Raw genomic sequence first — 18,098 nt, 5'->3', positions numbered from 1 at the left:
ACATGCACATACAGCACATCATCCACAAGACAGATTTTTAAAAACTGTATTTTCATAAGCCACATTTGGTTCGGCAATTTGTTTTTATATGAAATAAGGGAGTTTTCAAAATTAACATTCAAAGAAATTGATAGCAACATGGCAGTCTTGGGAATGCAGACAGACATTTACAGTAAAACATAAGGATGTGTGCGCTCTATCGTTGTGACTCGGGCTTCCTTCTGCCTTTACATCTGGTTCTCCTTTCATCTTGGCCCTCTCTCTTAGTCAGGGTTTCTATTGCTGCACCCGAATCGCATGACCAGAAAGCAAGTTGGGGAAGAAAGAGTTTATTTGGCTTACAATTCTAGATCATAGTCCGCTATTGGAGGAAGCCAGAACAGGAACTCAAGCAGAGCAGGAACCCTGGAGGCAGGAGCTGATGCAGAGGCCATGGAGGGCTGCTGCTTACTGGCTTGCTTCATATGGCTTGCTCAGCCTGCATTCTTATAGAACCCAGGACCACCCACCATGGGTTGTGCCCTCCTCTATTGCTCACTAACTGAGAAAATGCCTTAGAGCTGGATCTCACGGGGACATTTCCTCTATGATGACTCTAGCTTGTGTCTGGTTGACACACAGAAACAGCCGTACAGCCCCCATGTGAAAGTATACGGAAGGCCTGGAGAGACTCCGTTCTCTGTCCAGTCACAGATGTAACAGGGTGGAGGGGTGGGGCTCAGCTGAGCACCACACAGCAGCTAAGTCAACAGCCAAAGACAAGAAAACATGAAGTCCCAAACAAACCAAAAGCGAAACTGAACCCCGCGTCTCAAGCTCACTCAAAGAAGACCGGACATCTCAGAGGATTTGACGTCTGGGCCTGAGGAGACTCAGCTCTCTGTTCACTCACGGATGATCAGTGACCGAACATCAGCAGTATTAATTACTGTTGCGTGACATTTATTCCTTAAAATTCTACCATACAAGTAGCACCACCGATACAACAGAGAACAGCTCAATATTTTGCCTAAAGTTGAATTTCATGACACATGAGAAGTTCAGAACTTTGCTATTTCCATTCATAACATGGTATTAGGGTCAAACAATTACAATGAAGGATAAACTGAACTGCCAAAGAGACTATGAGTCTATGCTCACATCAAGTAAATGGATACAGAAGGAATTCAGACCTTTATTCCAGCAGAATCTTGATTTTTAAAATATAAAAAGAATCAACAGGAACAGAAGACAATTTGTCAAGGCAGCAAAACAAAACTTCTATAGGCCAAAAAAAAAATCAATGGATGCTAAAATTAGTGAGCAAGAGAATATTGAGAAGGCTGTGAGATGGCTCAGCAGGCAAAGTGCTCGCCTAGCAAGCCTGACGACCTGAGTTCAGTCCCCACGACCTGTTGTGGACGGAGAGAAGCCACTCTCAAAAGCTGGTCTCTGATCTCCACATGTGCACGATGACACCGTCACACACAAGTGACACATATGTACACGTATCACCACCACCAAATAAATAAACGAAATGAAAGGTGGGAAAATAAGATTTGTATCTCGCAGATTTCCTCCTCAGAAGATACTAATTGTGATGGGAGATAAAACGGCCATAGAATGGAGGAAGATAGTAGATGCCACCTTAGCTAAGTGACCAAGGTCAGTGGCACCAACAACAAGGCGTCCAGTACCTGAGATGAGGAACCAGGAAAGGCTGAGCAGCTCTTTACTATTCAGAGGTTTTCAACAGCACACCTGGACAACAGCACACCTGGACAACAGCACACCTGGACAACAGCACACCTGGACAACAGCACACCTGGACAACAGCACACCTGGACAACAGCACACCTGGACAGGGCTCTTTGAAGGTGTCAAGGTCACAAAAAGCAAAGACCAAGCAACTGTCTCAGACTGGGAGAGCCGAAGGGACCATAAAAATGAAATGAATGCATATGTGCATGAACATCACGTCAATGTACTCACTCCATGGATCATCTGATACCCAATGCTACTCAGATCCTAAACCTGACAACAGACAAGGAAGCAATGCTTAGAGCTCTGAGCGACGTCTGTGGATTAGTTACCACGGGCAGCACCTGCGTATTCTGCCACCCACAGCCAAGGTGAATTTCCCACTTCAGTTAACCTCACCTAATCATTTCACAGGTATGCCCAGAGGCTCCTCTCAATTCTATATCAATCTTAGCCACCTCAGACAGCTTTCCTACAATAACACGCTTCACTATTTTAAGATAATCCAGATAAAACTAATCTTGCTGGACCCGATGCACAGTTGAATACTATGGGAGGTGAGACTCCTATTTAAAAATGTGGTTTTTTTTTTTTTTAAATACAAAACGATCCCAAATGCTAATAGAAGCAGGACTCTAGAACCCTGCCAGGGTACTATAAAATAAACTTCCCATGCCGTCTAATTTGATAAGAACGAAAAGGGGATAAATTAATCCAAGAATTATGTTGTTATAGTCAAAAACAGTATGAGAAACATGGAAACATTTTTAAAAGATGTATTTTATTTTTAATTATGTATAGTATATGCGTCTGTACGTGGTCTGTGCATGTGAGTGCAGGTATCTGAAAAAGGACATCAGATCCCTGAGAGCTGGAGTGACAGACTATTGTGAACAGGGGACACAGGTTCTAGGAACCACACTTGGTGCAAGAGCACCAAGTACTCTTACCACAGAACCATCAGCCCCACGGTTAACAACTAAAGAAGGGCACTGCACAGCATCTTTAAAGCTCCAATATTTAGGATGTTTTGTTTTGGATTATGACATAAACAGAATGATGACTAGTAAGTGACAGGCTACTGCACGCTTCAGGAAACATACAAATCAAATAGAATTTAGCCTCAAAAGAGGCAGTTTTCTGTACAAGCCACAAACCCAGTAAACTAAATAAGAGCTCTAAAATAAAGACACAAACATTGGCAAGGATGTTTGACTCCAGTATAGCAGTAGATGAAAAAGGAAGAGGAACGTCAAGTGTCAGAACCACCTGCTTCTAAAGCAGCATCACAAAGTTACAACTCATTTCAGGGAGACAAAAAGAAACGAAACAGCCAATATCAGTGTCTTCCCATTCTTAAGATTTTCACACTAAACACAAAGTATAAAAAACGGTAGTCCCTAAGAAAAGGAGAACCAGAAGTACATACAAAGGTCAAGACGTGAGTGCAACAGAGCACGCAACCACAGTTTTTAAAGTAGAGTGTGGAGATAAGGCCCTGAGCTCCTTATCAGAGCCATTACCCATCAGTGAAGCTAGATATAGACACTTTCTTTCCACAGAACACTTAGCAAAGCAAGGTGTGGGTCAAAGATCAGCATTCAGCTATCCAATTAGAGTGCCTCCGTTTCCTGATTACGGGGATTATTTACATCCCCATAAATGTTCTTGATTTATATTTGATCATATACATACTCTAGCCCACTCACACTAGATTGCCCAATTAACAAGTCATCTAAGATACTGTGAGTTACTACGCCTCACAGAAAGTTGTGCAACTTTTAACTGTTACCCTACAATGGGAAAATTAATACTTAAAGTTATTTTAAGGACGAGGGAGACAGCACAGTTGGTAGTGATTGCTGCACAGACATGGGACACCAGCTTGTCCCTTGGCCTCACATAAACAACAAAGAGGGGTGTGACAGCATAATCTAAATCCTGGTGATGGGGAAGGGAAGGACAGCTACCTGCCTGGTTTACCAGTCGGCCTGCTTGGCCTACTTGAGAATTCTAGGCCAGCGAGAGGTCCTGACAGATGGCTCCTGAGGAATGACACTTGAGGTGGTCCTTTGGCCTCCACACATACAAACGCGTGAGTGTGCACATGCAACTACACAGATGAACAAAAAGTATTTTAGTTAAAAGGGAAAAAGGGGGAAAAATGGAGAAACAATCTAAATCTTAAAGGGTGGGGGAATTAGACCAGTCAGTAAGGTGTTTGCCACGCGGCATGAGATTGGGAGTTTGCTTTGGATCTCCAGCCCCAGGTAAAAGTTAGGCACAGAGGAATGTAGCATGAATAATAAAAATCCAGAGACGAATATTGGTGTTCAAACTGAAGATCAGAAAAGCAAAGCAGATAACCATTGGAGAGACCTTTTACCTCGACCAAATCTTCAAACTGAAAGGGTGAGATCCTGTCTCCATGAATCCTCAGACTCCACACTCCAGTGAGTTCCTGTCTCTTCCCCTTTATATTCCTCTCTCTGCCCTGCCATATCGTTCCTGGCTCCACCTCCCTAGTGCTGGGATTAAAGCTGTGTGAATCCCAAACACTGGGATTAAAGGTGTGAACCACCACCACCTGGATCTGTTCCTGGATCTACCTTGTGTAGCCCAGGGTAGCCTTGAACTCACAGAGTTCTGTCTGCCTCTGTCTCCTGAGTCCTGGGATTAAAGGTGTGTGCCACCTCTCCCTGACTTTTAGAGGCTTAGTTTTGCATTATGGTCTCAGGAAAGCTTTATTTATTAAAATACAAATAAAATATCACTACAGAGAAGTGCCTCTAACTGTAGTAGGTGAAGGTGAAGACTGATTTCTGGAGCTTGCTGGCCTGCCAATTGAGACAGACAGACAGACACACAGACAGACACACAGACACACACACAGACACACACACACACACACACACACACACTACAACACAGGGCACAGGGCAAAAAGGCACCTTAGACGGTATTTCTCCTAACAAAATTAATATGCTAAAACAAATGTAAAATAGGAAAAATGATATCAGTGCTAGGAACCGAAGTCTTTCATGTGACAGAACTGTTGAAGAAGTTATGGAAGTCATGGTAAGATAAAGCTAGATACAGAAAAGATGTCCAGAGTTGACTAGTGACTTGGTCTTGGGGAAGGGAGTCCAGTGGGGAGGTAATGTGAGGAGATGCTGGCAGGGACACTGGTAAGAAGAGCTAGGGAAGGGGCATGGGAAAAGTAAGGAGCTCCCCATTTGCAATGACAGTTACCTGTAGTGTCACTGTCTGTCATGAACATTTGAAACAATTGTGTCCTAGGATGTTCAGATTCCAAGATATCAGAAAGAGTCTATGCAGCTGGGTGCACACCTCTGATCCCCACACTCCGGAGGCAGAGGCAGGCAGATCTCTGAGTTAAGAGGCCAGCCTGGTCTACAAAGAGAGATCCAGGACAGCCAAGACTACACAGAGAAACCCTGTCTTGAACAAAATAAGCCTATGCTAGAAACAATGGGCAGACACGAAACATGGATAAAGATCTACAGCGTAGCCGGGCGATGGTGGCGCACGCCTTTAATCCCAGCACTCGGGAGGCAGAGGCAGGCGGATCTCTGTGAGTTCAAGACCAGCCTGGTCTACAGAGCGAGTTCCAGGACAGGCTCCAAAGCCACAGAGAAACCCTGTCTCAAAAAAAAAAAAAAAGATCTACAGCGTGCAGCTGGCTTCATTGTTGGAAAATATTCTCTTCAGAAGGAATAAGACAAAGTTCTCTGCTATGACAGGCTCTCAGTCCATTCTTCAGAGGATTTGGGCTGGGGAGGAACATAAATGTATATTAGAAAAGTCTCTTTTGTAATATTTGAAAGGAAAATCTCTTAGTGTCTAAGGGCAGTGAGGTTACTGCTGATGAACTTGCCCACAGGTTTCTCTAGCTATGATGGATGAGGTGAAAGGAGGAACGGGGAGGGAAAAGAGCTGCACGCAAGAGCACAAAGAGGAGGAGAGGAAAATGCAGAACCACCATGGGTCTGTGTTGCGGGAGGTCCTCCCACTCCTCCAGCCTATAGCTGCTGAGATACCAGCCCATTGGGACGGGGTCTCTCTCCCTTTAAAAAAGCGGCCACTTCCCTCTCCTCTCTCTCTTCACTTCCTGCTCCGCTGGTGACTAGACTCCCTTCCTGGCTGTTGCCTGGGACAGTGATCTGTAAGTTTTTTCCCCTTTAAATAAATACCACCCTATTAATCATAATTCCAAACTGGTGTGGCATTGTTTGTGACTTACGCCTTCAGGTCTGCACTGAGAGTCTGCAGCAGAAGCGGAAGAGGAAACATAACAGTCACGCTTTGTCATTTTATTTCTTCTTCCAGTGCTGAGGATCAAATCCAGGGCCTTGTGTCTGCTTGGCCCTTACCACTGGGCTAACCTGCTAAAGTAACAGCTTTTTAAAGCCACGGAAGCACATCAGATCTTGAGCAACAGAGTAAGGCTAGCTGAGAACAGAGAAATGCAGAGCTGGGAGATTTAGGGAAAAAAAAAAACTAGCAGAAGTAAAACCTGTAACAAACATAACCTGATAGAAATATTACTGGAAGATTTCACACAAAAAGGGTATTTTGATGGTCTATCGACATCAGAAGTGTTTGTCCGGCTCCCATCCTAGTCTGTCTTCTGTGGTTATAACAGGACAGCTGAGATCAGTAGTGCACACGAGCAGAAGTCTGTGTGGACACACGACAGATGCTGGGGAGCACAAGGGTGGAGGCTGGGATTTTCTTGGTTTGGCTCTGTGGCAGAAACGTGAGGAGGTCACACTCGCTTTACAACCACACCTGTGGGAACTGATACTCCCTGCGAGAGCAACTAATCCGGGAGGGCATTAATCCATCAACCGGAGTTCTACCGCAAGACCTGAACACCTTCCCTGATGCTCTGTACCTGAAGTTTTCAAGGTGAAAGCTTGGGCTCCAGAAGCCAGACTAAACCAGGCTCAGTCACCGTCCCCAGTATGCCAACTCTTTGGCACTGTGTGTGTGAAAAGCAGACAGGAGATATATTCCATATAGCCACGCTGGAAAGAGGTACAAATCCCGAGGATCCAGCGGGATCTATCCCTACCGTAATGACATGGGGTTTAGTTTAAACAGTAGGACTGGGGGAAGGAGTCGAGCTGTCCAAGTGTGATCTAGCGGGACATAACCTCTGTCTGGCTCTGCAGGGCGATCTGAAGAAGTCCTAAGCACTTGGGCCCTCAGGAGACAGCTTCAATATCTGGGTGCAGCCTCCCCATCATGGACAACTGTCCTCATCTGGGATGTTCTACTGTTCTTGGAGTCCAAGGTGACTTTGATAGGTTTAAAGTAACACCTTGTCCCTGAGCCTCTTCAGTACTTAAGAGGAATGAGATCAGTTTGATAAAAAAAACTCCATAGTGATCAACAGGCCTCTCTCTGTGTAGGCAAACAGGTAGAAGAGAAGCAGAAATGTCAGGCTCTTAGCCTTACTTTCTCCTTGTGGATCCAAGAGAAGAGTCAATACTTTTTAGTATAAGTAGCTTCTATTAAATATCTGTTTCAGGTCTACCTCATGACTCTGCAGCACTGAGGACCAAGTCTCAATGTGTGCTTTGGTGGGGACAAGCCAGATTCCAACAACAGAGGCCTTACTGTTTGGCTAAGATAAAAATCACAGCCATAAGGAGGAACCACAACATAGCTACCAAAATGGCTAAACTGAAAACTTTCAGGGATGGATTGCCAAGAATATGGAGAACTCTCCCCGTGACTCACAGGAATGTACACTAGGCACAATACTTGGGGAGGTTCTGCAGCAGTATCTACCAACGCTGGAAACAAGTACGTCCACCACCTTGGCAGATGGTGACCCTGGAGTTTGCCAGATCCACACATCTCAAAGGATGCTCACACCTGCTGGCCTGCCCTCAGTAGTCTTTAAAATTTTTACTTGTTACTTGTGTGTGTGTGTGTGTGTGTGTAGTGTGTGTGTGTACCACAGCATTCACGTGGGGGATGGAAGATGACTTTTAGGAGTTGGTCTTCACCTTTCACCTTGCTGTGGCAAAGTCTCTTTTGCGGTTTCTGCTGCCACATCACTGTGTATTACAGGCTAGTTGGCCAGCAAGCTTTGGGGCCGATTGTCGTCTTTGCCTCCTATCTTGCTAAAGGAGTGCTGAGATTACAGATGTGTAATCCAGCTTCTCTCACCCCATTTTATTCTTTACGGGTATTTTGCCTGCATGTATGTGTGTGCACCGTGTGCTCACAGAGGTCAGATGAGGGCATCAGATTCCCTGGAACTGTAGTTATAGACAGTTGTGAGCTGCCATGTGGGTGCTGGGAATCGAACCCTGGCTCTTTGCAAGATCAGTTAGTGCACTTAACCACTGAGAAATGTCTAAAGTCCTCACATCCAGCTTTTTATGTAGGTTCCAGGTTAAACTTGGCTAGTGATTTTACCTGAGAGCCAGCTCAGCCCACATTAACATTTCAACAACTGTCCCGAGTATTTGCTAGGATCGATAGGGCAGCCATTTCACTCTAGAGTCAGCCTAGTTAGTATCAAGAAACAACACATGGCCGGGCGGTGGTGGCGCACGCCTTTAATCCCAGCACTCGGGAGGCAGAGGCAGGCGGATCTCTGTGAGTTCGAGACCAGCCTGGTCTACAGAGCTAGTTCCAGGACAGGCTCCAAAGCCACAGAGAAACCCTGTCTCGAAAAACCAAAAAAAAAAAAAAAAGAAAACAACACATAACCAAAGACACATGCTGAAACGTTTATAATAGTGTTATTTGATAGTTAAAGACTGGTGATTACCCAAACCCCAGCAACGTAAAGGGCCAACACTGTGACAGAGTCAGAATACAGAGTCAACTGCATACATCAATTCAGAAGAGCCCCATCGAGGGTGGAAACTCAGACACGGCCGAGTCCTGTACTAGCCACTGCACATAAAGTACAAACACAAGGAAAGCTAATCTTCGCTTAAGAGCCACAGAGATGCAGCTGTCACCGACTGGGAGACAGAATTAGTAAGGCTAGCCAGCATCCCCGTGAACACTGTGCTTCATCAGCCATCCAGGGGAAGAGAATTAAACCACAATGGCGTGGCACAGGCAGCAGAAAAGTACAACTACAAAGATTGACACTATCATTTAAGTAAGCATGCTTTGTGAGAGAGCAAAATCCTCCAATCCCTTTAAAAACAGTTCAGTTAAATACTCATTTAATATTTGATCTGGTAACCCTACACTTAGGTATTACCCAAAAGAAATTAAGGTAACACACAAGAATTTGCACATAAATGTTCTCAGTGGCTTTATTCATAATTGTCCCAAATTAGAAATATTCCAAATACCCACCCACAGGAGAAGAAGGCAAACAAAAGGTGGCTCACCGTAAAGTAAATAACAAGACACGCTTAACAAGGCAGTCACCTCACTTCTGAGACAGCTGCTTGAACTGAAAAAGGAACTTAATCCCAATTCCAGGGCACTGAGTGTACTTTCTTCTTCTACCCTAAAACGCCAGAGTCAGCATCCGGGAGTGCCACCAGCAAAGCCACCATCTTCATCACCAGTTTGGAAGGCGTGCTAGGTAGGCACATGAGAGACTGTGGTCTGAGGACAGCTGGGTGCTGGAGATGAGTGAATTAGTGAATTCTCCTTGAGTTCACAGATTATACCCCTCCACTATGACTGGACTGTGTGAATAACTTAATTCCAAAAATTTGTGCTAAATCTTCCTTCTTTAGAAAAGTCTCAGACAGAAGACAGGAGGATTTTAAAAAAAAAAACTAATTGAATTAAAACAGCATTTGATGGCCACAGGGCTCACTCAAATAGGAACATAATAGTTCTTGACGGTAAACAGAGACATCGATTTCTTTTTGAAGAACATTAGCACTGGGAGGGAAATGTAGAAAGGAGCTGAAAACAAAATGCCACGAATTCCATCAGTTCTAGGATGAGTCAGGTTTCCCAAGCAAGCAGAATTAAAATTGCCCCAAAACTATTTCATCTCTAAGTTGAAGACAGATTTCACTTAAGCGAAGACAAACAAGGTGGGTCAGAGCTAACTGGAATAGAAGGAGTGGCTGGAAGCAGTGGCCAAAGCCTCGGGAAGTGATTTCCCACCGGCCAGAGTGTTGGCTTGAGACTCAGGCTTCACAGTTTCAGAGGTGAAGAGGGTAATGAACACAGTGTGTTTTTAAATTTGGAGAAACAGCCCAAAGAAGTTGCAACTTATCCCATTTATTTATTTATTTTAGATTCATTTTTTCTTGTGTGTGAGTGTCTTGCCTGTTGGATGTGCACTGTGTATGTACCTGGTATCCACAGAGGTCAGAGGAGGACGTCAAGAGTCTCTGAAGCTGGAGTTATGAATGGTTGTGAGGCACCATGTGGGTGCTGGGAACTGAACCCAAGTCCTCTGTAAGAGCAACAGGTGATACCGAACCACTACACCTTCACTCTGGTCCCATACCCTACTTTTTTTTTTAAAAAAAAGTTTATTTATTTATTATGTATACAATATTCTGTCTGTGTGTGTCTGCAGGCCAGAAGAGGGCACCAGATCTCATTACAGATGGTTGTGAGCCACCATGTGGTTGCTGGAAATTGAACTCAGGACCTTTGGAAGAGCAGGCAATGCTCTTAACCACTGAGCCATCTCTCCAGCCCCCATACCCTACTTTTTAAACACATGGGTTTGTGATGCAGGACAAGATGACAGCCCACTGAAGAGACTCTGCACCAGGCAGGGAGAAGCCATGCAGGACTGAGCAGACAGAGGTGAAGTGGGCAGCAGGGACAAGCTTTTTACTTAAGCGTGTCTGGGAAAGTACACAGCAACGCACAGAGCTCCATTTCCAGAGCGCCATATTTACAAGTCTCTCCAGTAAAAAAGGCTCTTGGTGCTCAGTCAATATACACTTTGTCCATGCTGCGAGAGTAGACAGACGGAAGAGACCTAAGAACAAAGCGCTAATTCTCTGGGTGTGTCTGTGTTTCTGCACATACACGTGTGGACAGATCTTTAAAAAGTTCAACACAGAATCACCACGTGATTTAGTGTGTTAGAATGCTGCTGTGCCGAAAGTACCTGAGGGAAAAATTAACACAGGAAAGGTCCATTCCGATGCAGCTCAGTTTCGATCCACAGCGGCCTGGGGTTTTTGGATAAGTTCTATCCTTAAAAGGCACACGCCCAGTAACCTGCTTCTTCCAACCAAGCCCTACTTCCCACAGTGCCATAGCTCCCAATAGCTATTCAAAAATTTAAACCACCAATGACTTAGGTCATTGATGTGAGCCCTTATGAAGGCCAGAGCTTTCATGATGTAGTGACTTTGGCAATGCCAACAGACACAGGAGAGCGTGCTTTATTAAGCTCCTACGTGTCTTTCAATCCAATCACACTGACGGTCAGGATTAAGCACCGCCTTTGGCAGTTCTTATGAGTGTGTGCTCCTACACCAACAGAGAGCAGAGTTTCAGAGAGCGTGTCCACATGTCTGCAGCAAGCATTGCTCACGATAGGCAGAAGGTGGAAACAACCCAATGTCCAGACAGATGAATGTGTAAACACAATGGAGCCTTATCCAGCCTTCAAAGGAAAGGAATATGACACACGCTACAACATGGATGGACCTTAAAGACTGAAGTGAAGTAAGTCCTCTCAAAAGGACAAAAATGTATGATTCCACTTATATGAAATAACCTTGAGTAGTCAAATTCACAGACAGAAAGTACAGGGTACACACCACAGTGAGGGGCAGACAGAAAGTACAGGGTACACACCACAGTGAGGGGCAGACAGAAAGTACAGGGTACACACCACAGTGAGGGGCAGACAGAAAGTACAGGGTACACACCACAGTGAGGGGCAGACAGAAAGTACAGGGTACACACCACAGTGAGGGGCAGACAGAAAGTACAGGGTACACACCACAGTGAGGGGCAGACAGAAAGTACAGGGTACACACCACAGTGAGGGGCAGACAGAAAGTACAGGGTACACACCACAGTGAGGGGCAGACAGAAAGTACAGGGTACATACCACAGTGAGGGGCAGACAGAAAGTACAGGGTACACACCACAGTGAGGGGCAGGGAGGGGAAGTGACTAATGGGTTCAGAATTGAAATTCTGCAAAGTGGAGAGTTCTGGAGATGGATGGTGGTGATGGCTGCACAGTATGGTGTATTTACTGTCATTGATAGATACGTGTAAAAATAGTTAAGATAGTAAATTTTATGTATAGTTATCACAATTAGAAAAAAATATTAAGGCTCCAAATAGCCAAGAGAGAATCTGTCTGAAAGCCAAGCCTGGAGGTGGAATCCATCTGAGGCCAAGTGTAAGGTGGAATGAAAACAGGGCTAAGATCTTAGTCTTCTTTCTATAGCAACCCTTTGGCATAAATGACGATAGAATGGCCCCGGTAGATTATTGTCATAGCAGGAAGCATGGCGGCATGCAGGCAGACATGGTGCTGGAGAGGTACCTGAGAGTTCTACATCTGGATCCACAGGCAGTAGCAGAACTAACAGTGACACCCTTGTCGGGCTTGAGCTTCTGAGACCTCAAAGCCCACCCCCTCATGCCAGACCTCCTCCAACGAAGCCACACCTACTCCCATAAGGGCACACCTCTTAGCAGCGCCACTCCCTACACACCTAAGGGGCCATTTTTATTCAACCACACAATAAATACCATACATTTCCATTCATGCCAACAACTAGATTTCATCCTAAGACAAATGTGACCAAAAATTTCCACAGATGCCCTGTCCCTACCTTTTATGAGAAAAATTCTAAAATTCTAAAACAATTCAGTTAGTAAGAAGGCAGAGGGTGTATAAACCAAGTATCAATCATCATAAAATTACAACTTAAATATATTATAATCTAATGTGTTTGCTATGTTATGTTTTTATTCTGTAGATATGTAAAAATACTATGAATAAAGTGACAAAAATTATTCCTTAAGGAGTAAAATATTCTTTAAATATTTTATTTAAATATTCTTAGCTTTACCACACTTATTACACACATATGTAATTTTTGAAAGTCAAATACTTCCATCATAAAGATTGATTTCAATAAGAACTGAATAGTTTATTATTTTTGTTTATTGAGACAGGGTTTCTCTGTGTAGCTATAGTTGTCTTAGAACTCACTATGTAGACCTCTTGTCTCCTCCCACCTTATATTCCTCTCTCTATTCAGCCATACCCCTTTCCTGTCTCTTCCTCCTAAATGCTGGGATTAAAGGTGTGTGACTCCCAAGTACTGGGATTAAAGGTGTGAGCTACCACCATCTGGCTCTGTTTCTCTTTGAGACTTGATCAGTCTAGTGTAGCCCAGGGTGGCCTTGAACTCACAGAGATCCCTCTGACTCTGCCTCCCTAGTGAGGGGGATTAAAGGTGTGTCCCATCACTCCCGGGCGTCTATGGTTTATATCTGCACTCTGATCTTCAGGCAAGCTTTATTTGCTAAAACACAAATAAACGATCACTACACATCTCTTTAGACCTATAAGCAGAATCTTAAAAGGTTGAATTTAAACAGTGGCTCTTGCTGTCAGACTGAAGAAAGCAACATTATCAGTTCAAGTCCAGCCTGAGCTAAGAGTGGAAAAAAAAATAAAAGCAAGCAGACAAAAGACTGGGTTCTCAGAAGCAGAGAGTAGGTAGAGTCAGGTTCTATACAGGTAAGAACCTGTAGAGGTTCTATAGCATGGCGACCAGTTAGACGCTCGCAATCTGCTAAGAGAACATATCTTTATGTATGTTAGTGCGTATTTGCACATGCATGTGCACACCTCCATTACTCTCTAATTTTATTTTTTTGAAACAGGTCTCTCACTAACCCTGAATCTCATCATTTCAGAGACGCTAGCTGGTTAGTCAGTGATGGGCTCTGCCAATCTCCACCTGCCAATTCTGGGCTTACAGCACACAGGCATGCCTGCTTTTATATGGTGCTGGAGAATTGGCTCAGGTCCTCTTGCTTTCGTAGCAAGGGCTTTTGCCCATGAAGTCATCTTTTGAGGCCCAGAGAACAGGTTGAGATATGAGTGGGACCCATGTCTCTTCCTGAGACACTGGACAGGTTAGACATTGTCAGACACACGGTTAAACACTGTAAAAATCAGTATTAATGTTTAACAATAAGTTAGAAATGTTTCTTCTATGTTTTTTCCCTGTAAATAAATAAACCCATTGCAAGCTATTGGTTTTCTTGCTGCTCAAGCGTCTTTGGAGAAAAGGACTGTCAGTGGAGCCGACTGGTGATATTTTGTTTGTGCTATAGCAAATAAAGCTTGCCTGAGGATCAGAGAGTGGAGCGAGTCACTAGTTAGCCATAGGGGCCAGGCAGTGGTGGCACACACCTTCAATCCCAGCAGAGTCAGAGATCAACGCCACCCTGGGCTACCCTCGATTGATCCAGTCTCAGAGAGAAACAGAGTCTGGTGGTCATGGCTCACACCTTTAATTCCAGTACTTGGGAGTCACACGTCTATAACCCCAACACTAGGGAGGTGGAGACAGGAAGGGATATGGCTGGGTGGAGAGAGGAAAATAAGGCTTGAGGAGACAGAAGCTCAGGGTATTCAGTCTGAGGACTTGTAGGGACAGGAGACCCCATTTGGTCTGAGGATCTCGTAGAGGTAAGAACTAGTGGCTGGCTGCTCTGTTTCTCTGATCTTTCAGCTTTCACCCCTAATATCTGACTCCAGATATTAGGTCTTAAGACCAGTTATTATTAAGACCAATCAGAAATCACGCTCCAGCAGGACAGGTCAATCCACTCTTTATTCCAGAGCCAGTCATTTTGAGCATTTCAAGAATGCCTTGAGGAAGCTACATGACAATCACAGCTGCCTGCTTCTAGCTTCTGAGGGTGCAGCCCAGCCATGGCTGTTTTAATAATCTTGCCCAGGTCCTAGCATGTAATAATTTCCACCCAAGTCAGAGGTGGAGCACCTCTCCCAGTGGCCCTGCACAGGGACTCTGTAACTGCTGCAAAACAAACTGTTCAGCCATCTTGGTGAGCTGGCTGGCAGACAGCCTTCCTTGCTACCTTACGCAATTTTAGGTTCAAGAATCTTCTCTAAGTGGTCTTTCTTGCCTACTTTTCTGAAAAGGCTGAGGTAGTAAGACAAAAAGAAGTAGCAGCTGTGACTGCAGCAGAGGTAGTTGTGATGCCAGAGTGGTTGGCAGCCACGCTGCACAAGAAGTAGAAAAGACAGTTACGTGGCCAGCGACATCAGAGGTGAGGCCTCAAGGCCACGAGCTGTCGTGGGTAGTGGGAGCAGCAGCAGAATCCCAGTTCCTAGGTCCAGAAGCCACTGCCTAAAGCTTCCAGAGCCTACACAAAGCTCTAACACTTGCCCGGGACTAAGGGTACCAGTACCAGAGACCTACACAAGAGCTCTAGCACTAGAGGGCGCCATCCGCTCCTGCTGCTCCTACCTGTAAGCGGCTCCTACTTGCTGCCACCAAACACTGGGTGATAACAAAGGAAGGGCTTTTTATTTGTGCAAGATTTGTATTCCCACAGAATACCCCCTCAGCCAGCTGATTAGCAATTTTCAACACACACACACACACACACACACAATGCACGGTTATGCGCACGGAATCTCTAGCTATTATAAGTCCCTGCTGCGAGAAATTAAAGAAGATATAAATAAATGGAGAGTTAAAAAGTGCTCACGGGCTCACTCGACAGCAGCTAGTAAATTCTTCCCAAATTGATTTATAGATTGAAAGTAGCTCTGAACAAACCCAGCAGGCTTTCTGGTGGGAAAGCTCAATCCAAAATTCACATGGAAATGCAAATAACCACACAGTCAAAACAACTTTGAAAAAGAACACGGAGGAATTAAAAATACGATTGAAATCACGCAGTACTGTACCCTGCGTCGAACCATTGGAGGGCTAGAGCTCCTCATACATCTCCTAGCAGGGGTTGTTTTGGATTTGGGAAGCTTGGTTTTGTAACTTCGGTGAAAAAGGAAAAAAAAAAATCACTTCGTCTATGACAGAAAGATTTTAACAAGCCCTGTGAAATGACAGATGAACAGACAGCAAGCATGAGGTGGTGCCCTGCAGCTGAGGAAATCACGCTGCATTGACACCAGCATTCAGCAAGAGCCATGACTGACAGGAAGAACTAGCCAGGTGTCTTGACAGCAGCTGCAGAGCTAATCGCGTGCAGGTAGAGCTACACAGGCTGCTACTTTTCAAGGCGCCAAGAACGCAAAGCTAGCTTTGCAGAGCTCCTCACGCTCACTGATGACACCGTATTTCACGAAAGCGGAAAAAGCGAACCATACTAACACACACATGTGGGATCCTACCATTGTATTATAACAGAACCTGGAAGGGAGTATGCACAAGTTAAGGTCTTTACTTACACTTGGCCTGCTTGCTTATTGTGTTTCTCCTTACTAGAGTGATTGATACTCTAGATACTAGAGTGATTGATGAGATTTTGCCCATGCTGTGTGCTCTGATATTTCCAGCTTCCAACAACAACAAAAAAAGTAAACTGCTGAATAATATTTGTTAAATGAATAAATTATACCCATGTAAATATTTGTGATATGAATTTATGACATCTATATAGACACTATGCCCACAAAATAATGTAATAGTCTCACATAACCTTCTTTTTCTAAGACTGTTTCTTTGGTTAGATTTGCATTGTTGTGGCGGTGCACGCCTTTAATTCCCAGCACTCGGGAGGCAGAGGATCTCTGTGAGTTCGAGGCCAGTCTGGTCTACAGAGCTAGTTCCAGGACAGCTAGGGCTGTTACACAGAGAAACCCTGTCTTGAAAAATCAGAAAAAAGTTATCTTCTCTTTATTCATACTGTTTATACTACACAGGACCTGAACTTCCCAGCAGAGTGATAAGAGACTGGGTGATTTCCCTCCCTCTCTTTGCTCTCACTGGTCTCTAACGATGTAGACCAGCTTCAGGCTGTGCTCCAACCTACAGTAATTCTCCTGCCTCTGCCTCCTGAACACAGGAATCACACGCATGTAGCACTGTTTATGTCTTTATTTTACCATTTCCTAGAATGCATCCATCCTCAGAGTAGAAAAGACAAGGCTTCTTTAGAAAGCCACCATCCTGTAAACTAATTATAGCATGCTTTGCTCTCTTTCTGCTGTCTGACTCTGGTTTCTTCTCTATTGGAAAAGATTCCACAGTCTTCTCTACGAGTTAGCTTGTCTTCTACCAACCTTTCCAATTACAAATCCTTTATCATACTAGTTAACCAAAGTCCTTTGATCTACTTTGATCACTAGATCCAGAACTCCTTCAAGGTAGGGAGCAATCAGTATGCTTCTGAATATCCCACTGTTAAAACACACTAGAAGATCTTTGGTTGGCGGGACTTAGTGAGTTTCAGTAAGACCGAAGAAGCTTGAAGGCACAAAAAAATGACATGAAGCTACAAACATGGAGACAAAAGTGCGGGCTGGACTATCAAGCACTGTAACCTACCAGGAGTGTCTGTCCTTGGGAAATGAAGAAATGACCCGATACAACGATGGTGAGAACGAGAGCCCCAGCTTCTTCACTGGATTCAAACACCTTGAAGAAGAGAGAAAAATGTGAGTTCCAGGCAACTGTGAAGTCATCTGACACGGATGCTGGGATGTGGGGCCCGGGTCCTCTAGAAGAGCAGTGAGTGCTCTTAACCACTGAGCCATCTTGAGCCCCAGTTCACATGGTTTTTCTATCTGGCTACATCCGTGTTGCTGCGTGTACACACAGGGTACACAGGTGTGGGTAGACACAGACACATTTTCATTACTGTAGAACACCACTCTACGACTATGCCATCATCTTCTCATACAATATATGAGGATCACACTTTCCTTTCCTTCAGCTCTACCCAAATCTCTCCCATCTCCCTACCCACCCAACTTTATGTTCTTTTTGTTCTCGCTCTAAACAAAAACACAAAAACAACAACAAAAAAACCCAACACCACCAAGAAACAAAAATCAAACAAGCAAAAGATCATGCCTGAGGAGGAAAGGGTTTATTTGGTTTACATTTCAAAGCATTGCTCATCATCAGGGAACTTAGGGCAGGCACCTGGAAGCAGGACATGACGCCATGAAGGGATGCTGCTTACCGGCGTGTTCTCCATAGCCTTTTCAGTCTTAAATTTTTTTTTATTTTTATTTTGGCTCTCATACATCACATCCTGACCAGTTTCTCCTCCCCTCATTCCTCCCAGTACTCCTCCCTACCTCCCCTCTCTCCTAGACCCACTCCTCCTGTTTCCCTTTAAAAAAAAAAAAAAAGGCCTCAGGCAACCCAGTGGAGG

The 18,098-nt window shown here is 44.5% G+C and overlaps 1 protein-coding gene across 1 annotated transcript in view; it reads right to left on the bottom strand.

Moving 5' to 3' along the window:
- Window positions 1–18,098, bottom strand: part of Rec114 (REC114 meiotic recombination protein) — a 97,194-nt gene that overhangs the window by 51,118 nt on the left and 27,978 nt on the right. The window contains exon 2 of the mRNA XM_041679542.1: window positions 17,264–17,353. Within this exon, the coding sequence (XP_041535476.1) occupies window positions 17,264–17,353 (90 nt within the window). The remainder of the gene's footprint in view (window positions 1–17,263; window positions 17,354–18,098) is intronic.

Source organism: Microtus oregoni, unplaced genomic scaffold (assembly GCF_018167655.1).
Source record: "Microtus oregoni isolate MIOR12 unplaced genomic scaffold, Mior012 000032F_ref0000030, whole genome shotgun sequence".
Lineage (NCBI taxonomy): Eukaryota > Metazoa > Chordata > Mammalia > Rodentia > Cricetidae > Microtus > Microtus oregoni.
Note: the sequence above shows the minus strand (reverse complement) of the source record. Positions and strands in the feature narration are given on the sequence as shown.